The 13,623-nt window shown below is 47.9% G+C and overlaps 1 protein-coding gene across 1 annotated transcript in view; it reads left to right on the top strand.

Annotated features, from left to right (window-relative positions):
- LOC137439183 (uncharacterized) overlaps nt 1-13,623 on the top strand; it is a 320,724-nt gene that overhangs the window by 38,984 nt on the left and 268,117 nt on the right. The window contains exons 3-4 of the mRNA XM_078767715.1: nt 9,857-9,983; nt 11,962-12,195. Coding sequence (XP_078623841.1) covers nt 9,857-9,983; nt 11,962-12,195 — 361 coding nt within the window. The remainder of the gene's footprint in view (nt 1-9,856; nt 9,984-11,961; nt 12,196-13,623) is intronic.

The raw sequence follows: 13,623 nt of genomic DNA, 5'->3' as shown, positions 1-13,623 counted from the left end.
GGCCGGCAGGAACGGTCGGCCAGTAGCTCCAACACGAAGCAGGCAATCACTCGCGGTTCCAATCGACGACCTCCGGGACTCGGAGGGTAACAGGATGGAATACCGCACAAGGCCGCCAGGAACGGTCGGCCAGTAGCTCCAACACGAAGCCGGGAATCACTCGTTCTCTTCTGGAGTTACTCGCTCGTAAAATACAGAACGGTATTCGACCAGCCCAACTCGGCTGTCCGGAGGCTTCAAGGAAAACCCTTTTTGATATTTCCCACTCGGAGCCTTCGAGCCGTGTGCGTCGCATAAGATGGCGACCGCGCTCTCTGACCCCTCCACCAATCACGTGCCGAATCGCCTCCCAATCGCGTGAGGCTCCAAGCAGGTTACGTCACGTTGTGGGCGGGGCACTCATTTGGGTGAGAACAAAGGTGGTTTCACCGGGGGTTTCTCACAGTCCTCCCCCCCTAAGTAAAAACCCCGTCGAATAGACGGCGTTTTTAAAACCAGTATTTGTAGTAGGTGCAAATCACATGGCAAGATGATGGCGGTAATCGCTAACAGGCAATTAACGCAATTAACAATTATTAACACTTATTAACAACAATAACGCAACAACGCAACAATACAACGCAACGCAATAGCGCAACAATAACGCAATTATTAACGCACAGGCAATTAACAGGCATTAACAGGTTAACAATGAACCAGTTTGGTTTTTTTTTTTTTTTTTCACACACAAATTTTAACACCATACACCACATTAATATCTACCCTACAAGAGTTACACTTCACACAAAGCACAATAGAGAGGCAAGGGGGCCAAACTCAAGTTGGGGGAAGCGTTGACAGGAAGGAAACGGGCCGAGACCTAGAGCGGCGGGTACTCCTCCGGTGTCGAGAACAACAGTCATATGCGTAATGACCCCTTTCACCGCACTGGTAACATCGATCGTTTGGGTCGAAAGGCCTGCGGACCAAAGGGCGTCTGAAACAAGGCCGCCGCGACATGCCATTCGACATCTCGACGCACACACGCGATCCGCAAATTAACCTTCCATCAAGGGCTCTGACCGAATCTTCAGCATCTCGTGGCTCTTCAAACTCAACAACTGCAAATCCAGGTGGGTTTCGAGCAACCCATACGTTGCGGAGTGGTCCGTAATGTTCGAAGACCCTCCCTAGCTCGGCTTTCGCTGCTCCATTGCCCAGGTTTCCCACATATACCTTAGCATTAGCGTTCCTGCTGAATCGCGACATGGCGGGAGCGGTCCCTGAGGAGCACGGCACCTGAGGGTGGCTTGACGGGAGGCTCGGGTGGACTTCAGCTGACGCAACGTCACCGTCGGGAACTGGAGTCGAGGCGCTAGGCTCCTCGGGCCAGAGTGAAGATATGTCTGACTCCGCCACTCTCTCCGCCTGTTTACTCTGGGATCTAGTGACCCCCCCACAGGTCAGAGTCAATGACTCCTCCCTGGCCATGGCATCATTGCCAATCAGCAAGGAGACCCCGGGTATCGGGTAGTAGGGTACCACCACACAGGTCACTGGACCCTTAAAAATGTCACTCCGGACCTCGAGGAGGGCAAGGGGATACCGGCCAAGAACCCGGTCAATGCCCCGAAGGAGGGTATACTCGCCGGTATAACGCATCTGAGAGGCCGGAACTACCCCCGCCCGGAGAACACACCGTGTCGCCCCAGTATCCCGAAGGTATTGGGCCTCAAACTTCAGCATCGAATCAGGGCCACCCACTAAGGCTGTCCCTGAATAATCCTGGTACAGTGGATGAATGGAATTAGCCTCGGTGGCAGTGACCTCGGTCACCGATGCCACCGTCGTGTGCGAGGGCCCGGCGGATGAGCTCCACTGATCTCCCTCCGACTTAACAGGAGGGTTGCCTCGGTAGGCCGGACTAGCGGGATTAGAGAAGCAGCGGTTTTCACCGTGCCCCACGCGTTTGCAGAAATCGCACCAGGGCCCTGCCCTGGTCTGCGGCTCGCGACCGCCACCAGTGGAGGGCATCGGAGAACCCCTCCCCTCGATCCAGCCGCCGGGCAGACGGGGGGCGGTCTTGATCGCAGACTCCTCCGTCTTACGACGCGACTGCGTGACTTGCAGCATTTTGCACGCCAAAACATGTTTATCAATAAGGTTGACGCAGTCTGCCAAGGAAACAGTGTCTTTGTCGACAAGAAACAATGCTAAGTCAGGCGGAAGCTGTTGATCGATACGGTAACGCACCAGGAGTTCCGCAACCGCTTGAGGTAACTCCACCTTGCTCCCCTTGAACCATCTCTGCAGCTGTTCCAACAAGGCCCGCGAATGTTCCTCATAGGTTTGACTGGACTCACGAGTCCAGCTGAAAAAATTTCTCCTATAAATACATGCGGACACCGCATAGGCATTCAAAATCTCGGCCTTCAATGCCCTGTATTTGTTTGCGTCCTCGGTTGCCATCCTCGCATATACCTCCCTCGCCTTCTCAGATAGATGGCTCACAAGATGGCCGACCCACAAGCTCTCATCAATGCCACCGGCAGCCAACAACTTCTCCGCCATCTCCAGATACGCTTCTGGCTTCGTGTCTCCCGTCCAGTCCGGCAAACGAACATGAACAGTTTCCGGGACTCTTGCAGCAGACCCCTCTGCCCGCAGTCGTTCAGTCAACATTCGCAACTCATGCTCTCTGACGCGTTCAGCTTCTGCTGCCGCATGCTCTCTCTCTGCTGCCGCACGCTCTCCCTCTGCTGCTGCACGCTCTCTCTCTGCTGCTGCCGCACGCTCTCCCTCTGCTGCCGCATGCTCTCTCTCTGCTGCTGTCTCTGCTGCCGCATGCTCTCTCTCTGCTGCTGCACGCTCTCTCTCTGCTGCTGCCGCACGCTCTGCCTCTGCCCTGTCATTCTCCCTGTTATACATGTCAAGTTGTTGAACCGGAGTCAGCCCGGTCCAGAAGGGCGAACGCATGCATTTAGTCATGATGGGATCGCTTCCTAACATCTCGGGTTGAGTGACCGGGTCAAGGCTGCTTGCGTCGCTCACCTCGCCACCCACGTGACTGTCAACATGATCAGGTTGAACTCTCACTTCCCTGGTCGACATAGCTTGGCTACGAGTTATCATACGACCAGGCACAAAACACAACCTCAAACACAACGCTCAAACACAACGCTCTGTTGGGGAAATACGACACAACTACGCAATATCACCCGCACATCAAATTGCCAATGAGAAAAATACCACGTACAAATACTCACGTTTTTTTTTTTTTTTTTTTTCGGTTGTTTGGAGGGATCCGAGGCTATTCGCTTATTCTTTGTCGGTTGTTTGGAGGGATCCGAGGCTATTCACTTCTCTGCCCAAGACAGCGTCCTACGGCGAGAAAGTTCCTCCAAGACGGCGTCCGCTGGTGAGAAGGCGATGAACAGATGCCAGAAGATGTCGTCCACTGCAGAATTCCCGTCTCAATCGAATGGCTCTTACTTGAATGATCCTAGGACGAGCAACCCATTTGTCGCGATCCCGTCTGTGGAATGTATCCCAGCACGGAATACGGACGTTAATGTCCGGGCTTCAAGTAGTCCACGGAGTGAACAAAAGAGAACTCAATAAACACAATTGTGTTTTAATCGGCCTTCTAGGGGTAAGGCACGATTATTTATTGGCTCGATCACAAAACCATAAAAGGTAACAGGATGGAATACTGCACAAAGCCTGCAGGAACGGTCGGCACCAGGAGCTCCAACCAGGACGCAGGTAATATCTCTCGCGGTTCCAATCGACGACCTCCGGGACTCGGAGGGTAACAGGATGGAATACCGCACAAGGCCGGCAGGAACGGTCGGCCAGTAGCTCCAACACGAAGCAGGCAATCACTCGCGGTTCCAATCGACGACCTCCGGGACTCGGAGGGTAACAGGATGGAATACCGCACAAGGCCGCCAGGAACGGTCGGCCAGTAGCTCCAACACGAAGCCGGGAATCACTCGTTCTCTTCTGGAGTTACTCGCTCGTAAAATACAGAACGGTATTCGACCAGCCCAACTCGGCTGTCCGGAGGCTTCAAGGAAAACCCTTTTTGATATTTCCCACTCGGAGCCTTCGAGCCGTGTGCGTCGCATAAGATGGCGACCGCGCTCTCTGACCCCTCCACCAATCACGTGCCGAATCGCCTCCCAATCGCGTGAGGCTCCAAGCAGGTTACGTCACGTTGTGGGCGGGGCACTCATTTGGGTGAGAACAAAGGTGGTTTCACCGGGGGTTTCTCACAATATATATATATATATATATATATATATATATATATATATATATATATATATATATATATATATATATATATATATACACACACATACACACATACATACATATATATATTGCTACGGAACCCAACGTCAGCCTCGTTTCCCCTTATCGAGGGGGGATTAATCCCCTCGTCTATGACTGACCGACGTGGTCCCGGGGGTATGGCGTCACGCCCGGTCGGCGCTGTATTAGGCCCAACCGTCCTATGACCTAAATACCAGCGCCTCTCGGTACGCGAGGAAATACTCCCGCTCACGGCCGCAGCATAATAGATTGGTTGCGCCGAGCGAAGCGAACTGCGGCGTGAGCCGTTTATCGAAGGGGCTAAACCCGATTCCTATGCGTCGGCCGAATCGCGCCACGTATACTCAATTTGGAAACCTCTAAAGCGACCGAATGTGAAGAAGAAGACAAAGTAGGAAGAACAGGGATTTATTATTATTTACACACAACTAAAGGAAGAAAAGCAATCAAAGTAATATACAAGGAAATGGAAGAATCAGAAGGACACAGGGCAATTTCTAGCTTATCTATGCAGTCTTACTTAAACCCAGGGACAAGACACACAAAACAAACTCACGTACACGAATGGGGAATTTCAGAGTGGATTGGCTGGAGGGAGAGGAAGGTAGGACCACAAGGCTGGAAGGTTTGGCAGGGCGCACAGCAAGCAAGCAGGTCCTTTCCGGGCTGGGAGCGAGCAGGGCGGCGGCGGCACACGTATCTCGTCCTTCCTCGACACGCCTCGGGCTCTTTTGTCATCTGCTGCGGTCCTCTCCTCCCTCAAAATCGTCTGACGCGTCTCTCTCCCTCAATCCTCTCTTGCGCGATTTTCGCACGCATATGTCATACCTCAAGCACGGGTGTGACACGCCCTCGTCTGTTTTGGTACCGCCCTCCCCCGTGCTCTGTTTCGTGACCTTATATGGCAATGCCACGGGCTGAGCCACGGGCTTGTCTCCTTATTTGGGCATGGGGCCGAACAGCCCCGCCCCTCCTGTCCAAACAGAGCACGGAGCACATATTCATTATAGCAGCGAACGCCGCTTCCAAAGCCAGGCCAGTTGAGGGGGCGCGCACCCCACGCTTGTTAAGTTGCGTTACCCAGAGAGGGAAAGTTCGGCTGGGAAAGGTAATTATTGAAGGGGAGCTATCCTTATTTGATTCGGTGCAACGCAATGAATTAGTGGACCACAGAGCCTTATACTGACATTTACTAAGGACATAACTACTGAGGGGGAAACTTATGATTGGCTACGTGTGTGCGATGGCCTAACTAAGGACGACCTTTGACCTTTACAATTGGAGGTATTTACAAGGAATATTTACAGCAAATTACACACACAGTTCCCAAATCCTCAATATATATATATATATATATATATATATATATATATATATATATATATATATATATATATATATATATAAATATGTATGTATTTTTTTTTTTTTTGCGGTTTTAGAACCCACACTTGTAAATATGACATCACTTGTAAATATGACATTAAAGGTTAAAGGTAGCACCCCTAGTGTAGTTAGTCCACAAGCAACACGTAGGCCACCATAGGACTTCAGTTATTTCATTAGTATGTGTTTTAGATAAGGCCGTGTTTCCAATAGTTGAATCTGCGTTGCGTCAATCAAATAAGAAGTAGGCCCATTTCATTTCGTCCATTTTGCGACCTCCCTCTCCAAGCGACGCCATTACGCGCCCCTACAGTCGGTGCCTTATGGCTCTCCAATTTGTTACGCGCCTTTGTTAGCTGCTCGCAGCCTCGCTGGGCTTCCGCCCAAGCGCCGCCATAAGCCATGCGGTTAGGCCCGAGAAAGGGGGCGGAATGCCGAGAAGAAGGTGTGGCATGTCAACCAGCCGTCAAAGGCGTGGCCGGTAAGCCCTCACCAGCCAACCAGGGCTGAGGTAACATCGCTGGCAGGCATGGCTTTGTGGAGCGCGGAGTGATCGCGTGGCGCGTTATATAAGCGTGAACGCAAAGCCCTTTCACAGGACTGATACCGAGCGCACCTTTGTGAAAGGACTCGGATGGGAGAGGGCATTTTCAAAGAACTTGGAGGACGGAGGCGCGCTTGTTGGAGAGATACGGCAGCACTTGTTAAGGACTCACTCGCTGGCGCTGATTAGGAGGACTTTGGGGAGGGGGCGTGTAGCACGAACGTGCAAATATTACGTACGAAGGGCACAAGTTTCCCCCATTGTATAAACTGTCCGCTCGCGTCCAACTACGTGCGGAGCTGCCTGCCGGGTTTCGCCCGCTGGACCGGAGTCGACGAGCCTGGACCCCATTGCCGGACCTTCCATCTACCAACTACAATCCCCGTGTGAGTGTGTATGTTTGTCCTGGGGTATTAGAATAAGACTGTTTTTAAGGCTGCCCTGCGTTCTGCCTCTTCCTCTTCCTCTCTTGTACATTCTTTCGTTTCCTCTTCTTCTGTACATTTGTTAATAAACCATCTTTGTTCTTCCTACTTTCTGGTTTCCTCTCCATCCGATCGCATCCGTCCTTTCTTCCATTGGGTAAATGTGGCACGATCTAACCGCTCAGAATTGGGTTTAGTCCCATTGTTAACGGCTCGGATCGCAGATTGCTATCCGCTCGGCATATTCCATCGTATCCGTGGTTCGAGCGGGAGTTATCTCCTCCTTGCTTCATGGCCGGTGGTAGTACTTAGGTAATTGGACTAAGACTCGACCAACAACCCTATTTACCACCGACCGGAAGGAACGTTATAACTTCTAAGGACTCGGGTCGGCCAGCTAAAAAGATAAGGGGATTAACCCCCCCTTGATAAGGGGAGCGCCGACCCCCGAGATCCGTAACAATATATATATATACACACACACACTAGCAAAAGTACCCAGCAATATCAGTTGCTTCCTGACGGGAATATTAATGTGGGGGGGGGAAGGGCGGGGTGGGAGAGGAGGGAGGGAGAGAGGGGAGGAGGAGGGAAAGGGATGGGAGGGAAGGGGTGGAGGGGAGGTGAGAAGGATGGGGGAGGAGGATGGGGAAAGGGGGAGGGGTGGTGGAGGGGAAGGGAGGGAGGGAAACAGTGAGGAGAAGGGAGGGGGAAGGAAAGGGAGTGGAAGAGAGAGGAGGGATGGTGGAGGGGAGAGAGAGAAATGAGGGAGGGTGGAGGGGGAAAGGTGGAGGGAGGAGCGGGGTGGGGGGGGGGGGCACACCTCATGAATGCCAATTACAAGGATTTTGCTTAAATGCCAATTTCAGACCTTGGCCTCTCACTAACTCTAGCCGTGACTTTACTGCAATAGCAATCAGTGATAGAAAATACCATGTCATAAGCTTTCAATGTTTGGTTCATGTTTTTGAGGTTTCTGTTTCTTTGTAAATAAACGTTTAAAGTTGTATCGCTCTTTTTGAAACAAGTTTCAAAGTCCGGGTCTGGAAAAGTTTCGGGAACTGAGTGGCGTGCTGATGAGGAGGGGAGTGTCGTTGAAGCTGAAGGGAAAGGTGTATGCTGCATGTGTGAGAAGTGTTATGATTTATGGGAGCAAGACATGGGTAATGAACGTAGAGCAGCAACAAAGGCTGGAAAGGGTGGAAATGCGAATGGTTCGGTGGATGTGCGGAGTATCGTTGAGAGAGAGGAAGACAAATGATGAATTGCGAAAGATGATGGGAATAGAGCCTGTGATTGATGCTGTGAAGAGGAACAGGTTGAGATGGTTTTTGTCATGTGTTGAGGAAGGATGAAAGTGACTGGTTGAGAAGAGTGATGGAAATGAATGTAGAAGGAAGTAGAGGACGGGGAAGACCGAGAAAGACTTGGCTAAAGATGGTGGAAGAAGAAATGCGGGCAAGGGGGTTAACAAGGGGAGATGCATAAAATAGGGAAAAATGGAGAAGATTGTCATGGGGACCTTAACAAGGGGCAAGGCTAACCCCCGGTCTAGCAGGGAAAATGGCCTTAAAATGCATGTTGTTGTTGTTGTTGCTCTTTTTAAAACAACGTGTATATAATATATTCTTTCACAGGTGCAGGGTATACCACTGGGGCAGTTTATTAACGTGACTTTGGGTTGCTTTGGTTTCGGCTTCTAAGAACTTTCTGCTTGTATACCTCCACCATGAGCGAGACCACAGAATACTCGACAAGCCACTACATCGCATGGTTATTGTGTGGCCAAGCCAGGTGTTTGCTTGGCGGTTAGGGTGCGGGCTTGGGATCCTAGGAATTCTGAGTTTGAATCCCGATCGATCGTTCAATTAACGCCAGGGGGTTTCACTCAGCCTGTCATCCTTACGATGTCGGCCAATTGAATACCAGCTCACTGGTAATTGGGGCACTGCATCAGCGGCACAATCGCGCGTCCAAAAAAAATGATGCAACCAGCAGCCACAGGCTGTTATTGAAATTAAGCCACGAAATTAACATGTTAGATCAGGTCCTTGAAAGGATCAGAACATGCTTGACATTATAACATGTTGGATCAGGCCATTGAAAGGATCAGACAGACCATGCATGACATAACATTTTGGATCAGGTCATTGAAAGGATCAGAACATGCTTGACATTAGCAATAGCCGCTAAGCAATAACCAATAATAACCATACGAAACAGCAACAACAACATTGTGTGGTCATTGGAAACTCAAGGGTCGGCCGTTATGATGTTTGTTTCTTCCCCTCCACTGCCAAACTCTGGAACTCTTTACCTTCCCATGTATTTCCAAATACTTACGACCTTCCACTTTTCAAATAGCAGATTTTTTACTTTTTCAAAAACTCACGGACTATTCTCTTTCTTCACTTTTCTATTGATGCATCTCTTTTATTTAGGCCTGGCCTCGATGAGGACGACATAGTCCGTGACTGGAGCCTTCAGCATAAAAAATACCCTTACCACTCGCTCGACAACAATATTTATATGACTCGCTCTGGGCATCATGCAGACTTCCTCGCACGATATTTATGATAATGCATTTTGCTGTTGCCCATTTCTCTCTGCTGTGACTTTTATTTTTACCTGGATGTCAACATCTCTTATTCTACAGCATTGTGTGTTTTGTTTGGACCTACTGTTCGATTAATACGCTATGAGGAGGAGTTCTGTAGCAGTATAAATTTTGCCTTTGATTTCATCACAAGTGAATATTCTGGAGCTTTGGTTTATCGGGGGATTTTCCAAAAAGGGGTCTCCTGGCAGGGGTTTGAGTTGTTTTACATTGCGGTTTAATGAAGATTCGATTCAGAATCCGAACGTCTTGGACGTCTTCTTTCCCCCCCCCCCCCCCCCCACGCTAAAAGTCCTCAGTTTGGCCTCGCCTTTGCAGGAAGTTTTACACAATACCACTACCCTATGCCGCTCTATAATGGATGGACACTGCCCCCTCAGTGCACGTATTACATGCAACTTGTCTCTGACAGATCCCCAATACAAGTGTAGATCTAATCTACTCAAGTACATGAACCAAGCCGTTCTTAGCACCCTCTAACTATTGATCCCTACTCCCACCCTCCCTGCCCCCCTCACCCCCCATATTCATGTAACAATATCTTATCCTTCTTTCTTTTCACAGGTGCCAGAATCCCAGCCATTGATGCCTTTTCTCCCAGGCCTTGCAGAGAACAGCGAGCGTTATGATGTAGCCAAGCAGTGTGTGGAAGAACTTGCCTTGCTACTGAAACCCATTGGCAACACCAAAGGTGTTTATCTTAACCATTTGGGCAAATAGCTTATAAAGCTGGGAATATTGGAAAGTTAATGTTGAAACTATACTACTTGTGTCTTTTCACATCGTTGTTCTCCATTTGATACACTAGTACACCCGCTCACTCTGGGAGCGGCGGGGGCGAGTCATGTTATTATACTTTTTATTATTGCCAATTATTATTACTTTTCCAATACGTTAGATCAGGTTATTGAAAGGATCACAACTTGCATGATATAACATGTTAGGTAAGGTCATTGAAAGGATCAGACCATGCATATTATAACTTGTTAGATCAGGTTATTCAAAGGATCAGAACTTGCATGACATAACATGTTGGATCAGGTTATTGAAAGGATCACAACTTGCATGATATAACATGTTAGGTCAGGTCATTGAAAGCATCAGACCATGCATATTATAACTTGTTAGATCAGGTTATTCAAAGGATCAGAACTTGCATTACATAACATGTTATATCAGGTTATTGAAAGGATAAGACCATGCATATTATAACTTGTTCGATCAGGTTATTCAAAGATCAGAACTTGCATAACATAACATGTTGGATCAGGTTATTAAAAGGATCACAACTTGCATGATATAACATGTTAGGTCAGGTCATTGAAAGCATCAGACCATGCATATTATAACTTGTTAGATCAGGTTATTCAAAGGATCAGAACTTGCATTACATAACATGTTAGATCAGGTCCTTGAAAGGATCAGACCATGCATATTATAACTTGTTCGATCAGGTTATTCAAAGATCAGAACTTGCATAACATAACATGTTGGATCAGGTTATTAAAAGGATAAGACCGTGCATGACCTTATAACATGTTAGATCAGGTCCTTGAAAGGATCAGAACACGCTTGACATTATAACATGTTAGATCAGGTCATTGAAAGGATCAGAACATGCATGATATCATGACATGTTAGATCAGGTCATTGAAAGGATCAGACCATGCATGACATTATAACATGTTAGATCAGGTCATTGAAAGGATCAGAACATGCATGATATGACATGTTAGATCAGGTCATTGAAAGGATCAGACCGTGCATGACATTATAACATGTTAGATCAGGTCATTGAAAATATATAATTAATATTATGCTATTATCATAAGTGTTGTTATTACTTTTGTAATGAGAAGCGGCGGCTTTGGAAAAACACCACAAAAAACGCCTTGGAAGAAGTCCACGTTCGCAGCAGGATCGTGTTGTTATTCCTTGTGGGGTATATAGATGACAGTTTAGATGTCCTTACGAATTACGAGATCAGGTGCATTCGGCGACGTGATAAGCATCGAGTGATCTCCGGATTCCTCCAAATTTCTTTGTTTATTGTTATATAAAGCATTGGCGACTGTTTATAAAGCTAATCATACGTGCTTATGGTTTGTAATATTTTTACTTTTGGTAGAGGCCGTTGCTCCCACGAAAACGCCATGATAAGCTATTTATAAACGTTGACACGACGTTTGTTCAAGGAGGAAAAAAAACCTTATGGAGGAGGGATATTATTAGAATTAATATTGTTTTGTAATAACATTAATATTATGCTATTAGTATTATCATTCGTTTTGTTATGAGAAGCAGCCTTGGAAAAATGCCATGTTAAGGGTAACTTAACACGGATACACCTCAACACGTAGCTCCATTAGCGGCAATGGTGGGGAAAACCCGCTTGAGGGAAAAAACCCCCTTGGGGAGGAGGGCACATGAATGTGCTCCAACCATCATTGTGTAACCCTCAGTCATCCTATCAAGTTTGGGTAAGATTGGATAAGTGATCGAATGTATTGCGCTTAAAAAATCATCAGACAGACAGACACCAAATTGCGTATTTTAGTAAGATGTATAAACTCCTACACACTTTTGAGACAAACTCAAAAACAAAATATGCCTGACGACCTTGTGATGTTGCTCCATCCCATGCCCTATCCCACCTCTGGATCTGGCAGGTGTGGCACCAGTGGCCCAAGCACAGCTGTCTCGACCGATGCAACGGAAATTGGTGACATTGGTTAATTGCCAGCTGGTGGAAGAGGAGGGCCGATTGCGTGCCATGCGTGCGGCACGCTCGCTGGGCGAGCGAACTGTGACAGAACTCATCCTACAACATCAGAACCCCCAGCAATTGTCGTCTAACCTATGGGCGGCTGTGAGGGCACGTGGTTGCCAGTTCCTTGGGCCTGGTGAGAAACAAATGACAGAGTAACCAACAATAGTCATCCTCTTGTGACTTTGTGTCTGTTCATTTTTGTCCCCCGTTGCGCCGCGGAGCGAAAGGGGGACTATGGTTTTCCCCTCCGTCCGTGTGTCCGTCCGTCCGTGCGGGCGCGCGTGCGTAAGCGAAGGACCCCATCCAAATTTGGTGTGTGGGTGCAACCCACGTCAAAATCCAAGATGGCCGCCGCTATGTATGTCTGACGCCATGTATGTCTGAAACTTGTGAGCGGAATATCTTGAAAAATAAACGAACTACTAACTTCAAATCTGGTGTGTGGGTGTATCTACGCATAAGGAAGAACGCTATTGAAAATTGGTTCGCCACGTCAAAATCCAAGATGGCCACCGCCATGTATGTCTGAACCTTGTGAGCGGAATATCTTGAAAAATAAGCGAAGTACCAACGTCTAATCTTGTGTGTGGGTGTATCGAGGCATAAGGAAGAACGCTATTGAAAATTGGGTCGCCACGTCAAAATCCAAGATGGCCGCCACCATATATATGTCAACCTTATGAGCGAAATATCTTGAAAAATAAACGAACTACTAACGTCTGATCTGGTGTGTGGGTGTATCTACGCATAAGGAAGAACGCTATTGAAAATTGGGTCGCCCCGTCAAAATCCAAGATTGCCGCCGCCATGTATGTCTGAACCTTGTGAGCGGAATATCTTGAAAAATAAGCGAAGTACCAACTTCTAATCTGGTGTGTGGGTGTATCTATGCATAAGGAAGAACGCTATTGAAACTTGGGTCGCCACGTCAATATCCAAGATGGCTGCCACCATATATATGTCTGAACCTTGTGAGCGAAATATCTTGAAAAATAAACGAACTACTAACTTCTAATCTGGTGTGTGGGTGTATCGACGCATAAGGGAGAACGCTATTGAAAATTGGGTCGCCACGTCAAAATACAAGATGGCCACCTTGCGTCTTCCACTTTGTCAACTCGCATCACTTCACCGACGGGGGACCAAGGTGTAACGCTTGTTTCCTTTTCCATCCACTCTCCCTCTGCAATAGCATTTGCTGTATTTCTGACACCAATTAGTATATACTACTACTGCGTCGAGCTAGCTCGGCATTATCATATTCTCGGCATTAGTATATTCTCTTTGTTAATTGGTACATTCTCTCTTCTAATCTTGTTGGTGATGTCTTTTTCCACATGTATCATCCTTTTTTATGCCTCCGCCCCCAAAGATGGCCGGAGGTATTATGTTTTTGGGTTGTCCGTCCGTACAGGCTAAACCTCGTTTTTCTCAGCAACCATATGTCCGATTGAGACAAAACTTTCAGAGTAGGAGTGACACCCATGCATAATGTTTTTATGATAATTGTGACGTCATAGGTCACGTGGTATGGCAGCCATCTTAGATTAATCGCAAATAA

This window comes from Myxine glutinosa, chromosome 13 (assembly GCF_964187855.1).
Source record: "Myxine glutinosa chromosome 13, kmMyxGlut1.1, whole genome shotgun sequence".
In the NCBI taxonomy this organism is placed as follows: Eukaryota; Metazoa; Chordata; class Myxini; order Myxiniformes; family Myxinidae; genus Myxine; species Myxine glutinosa.
The sequence above is the reverse complement of the archived record's forward strand: the minus strand, read 5'-3'. Positions and strand labels throughout refer to the sequence as shown.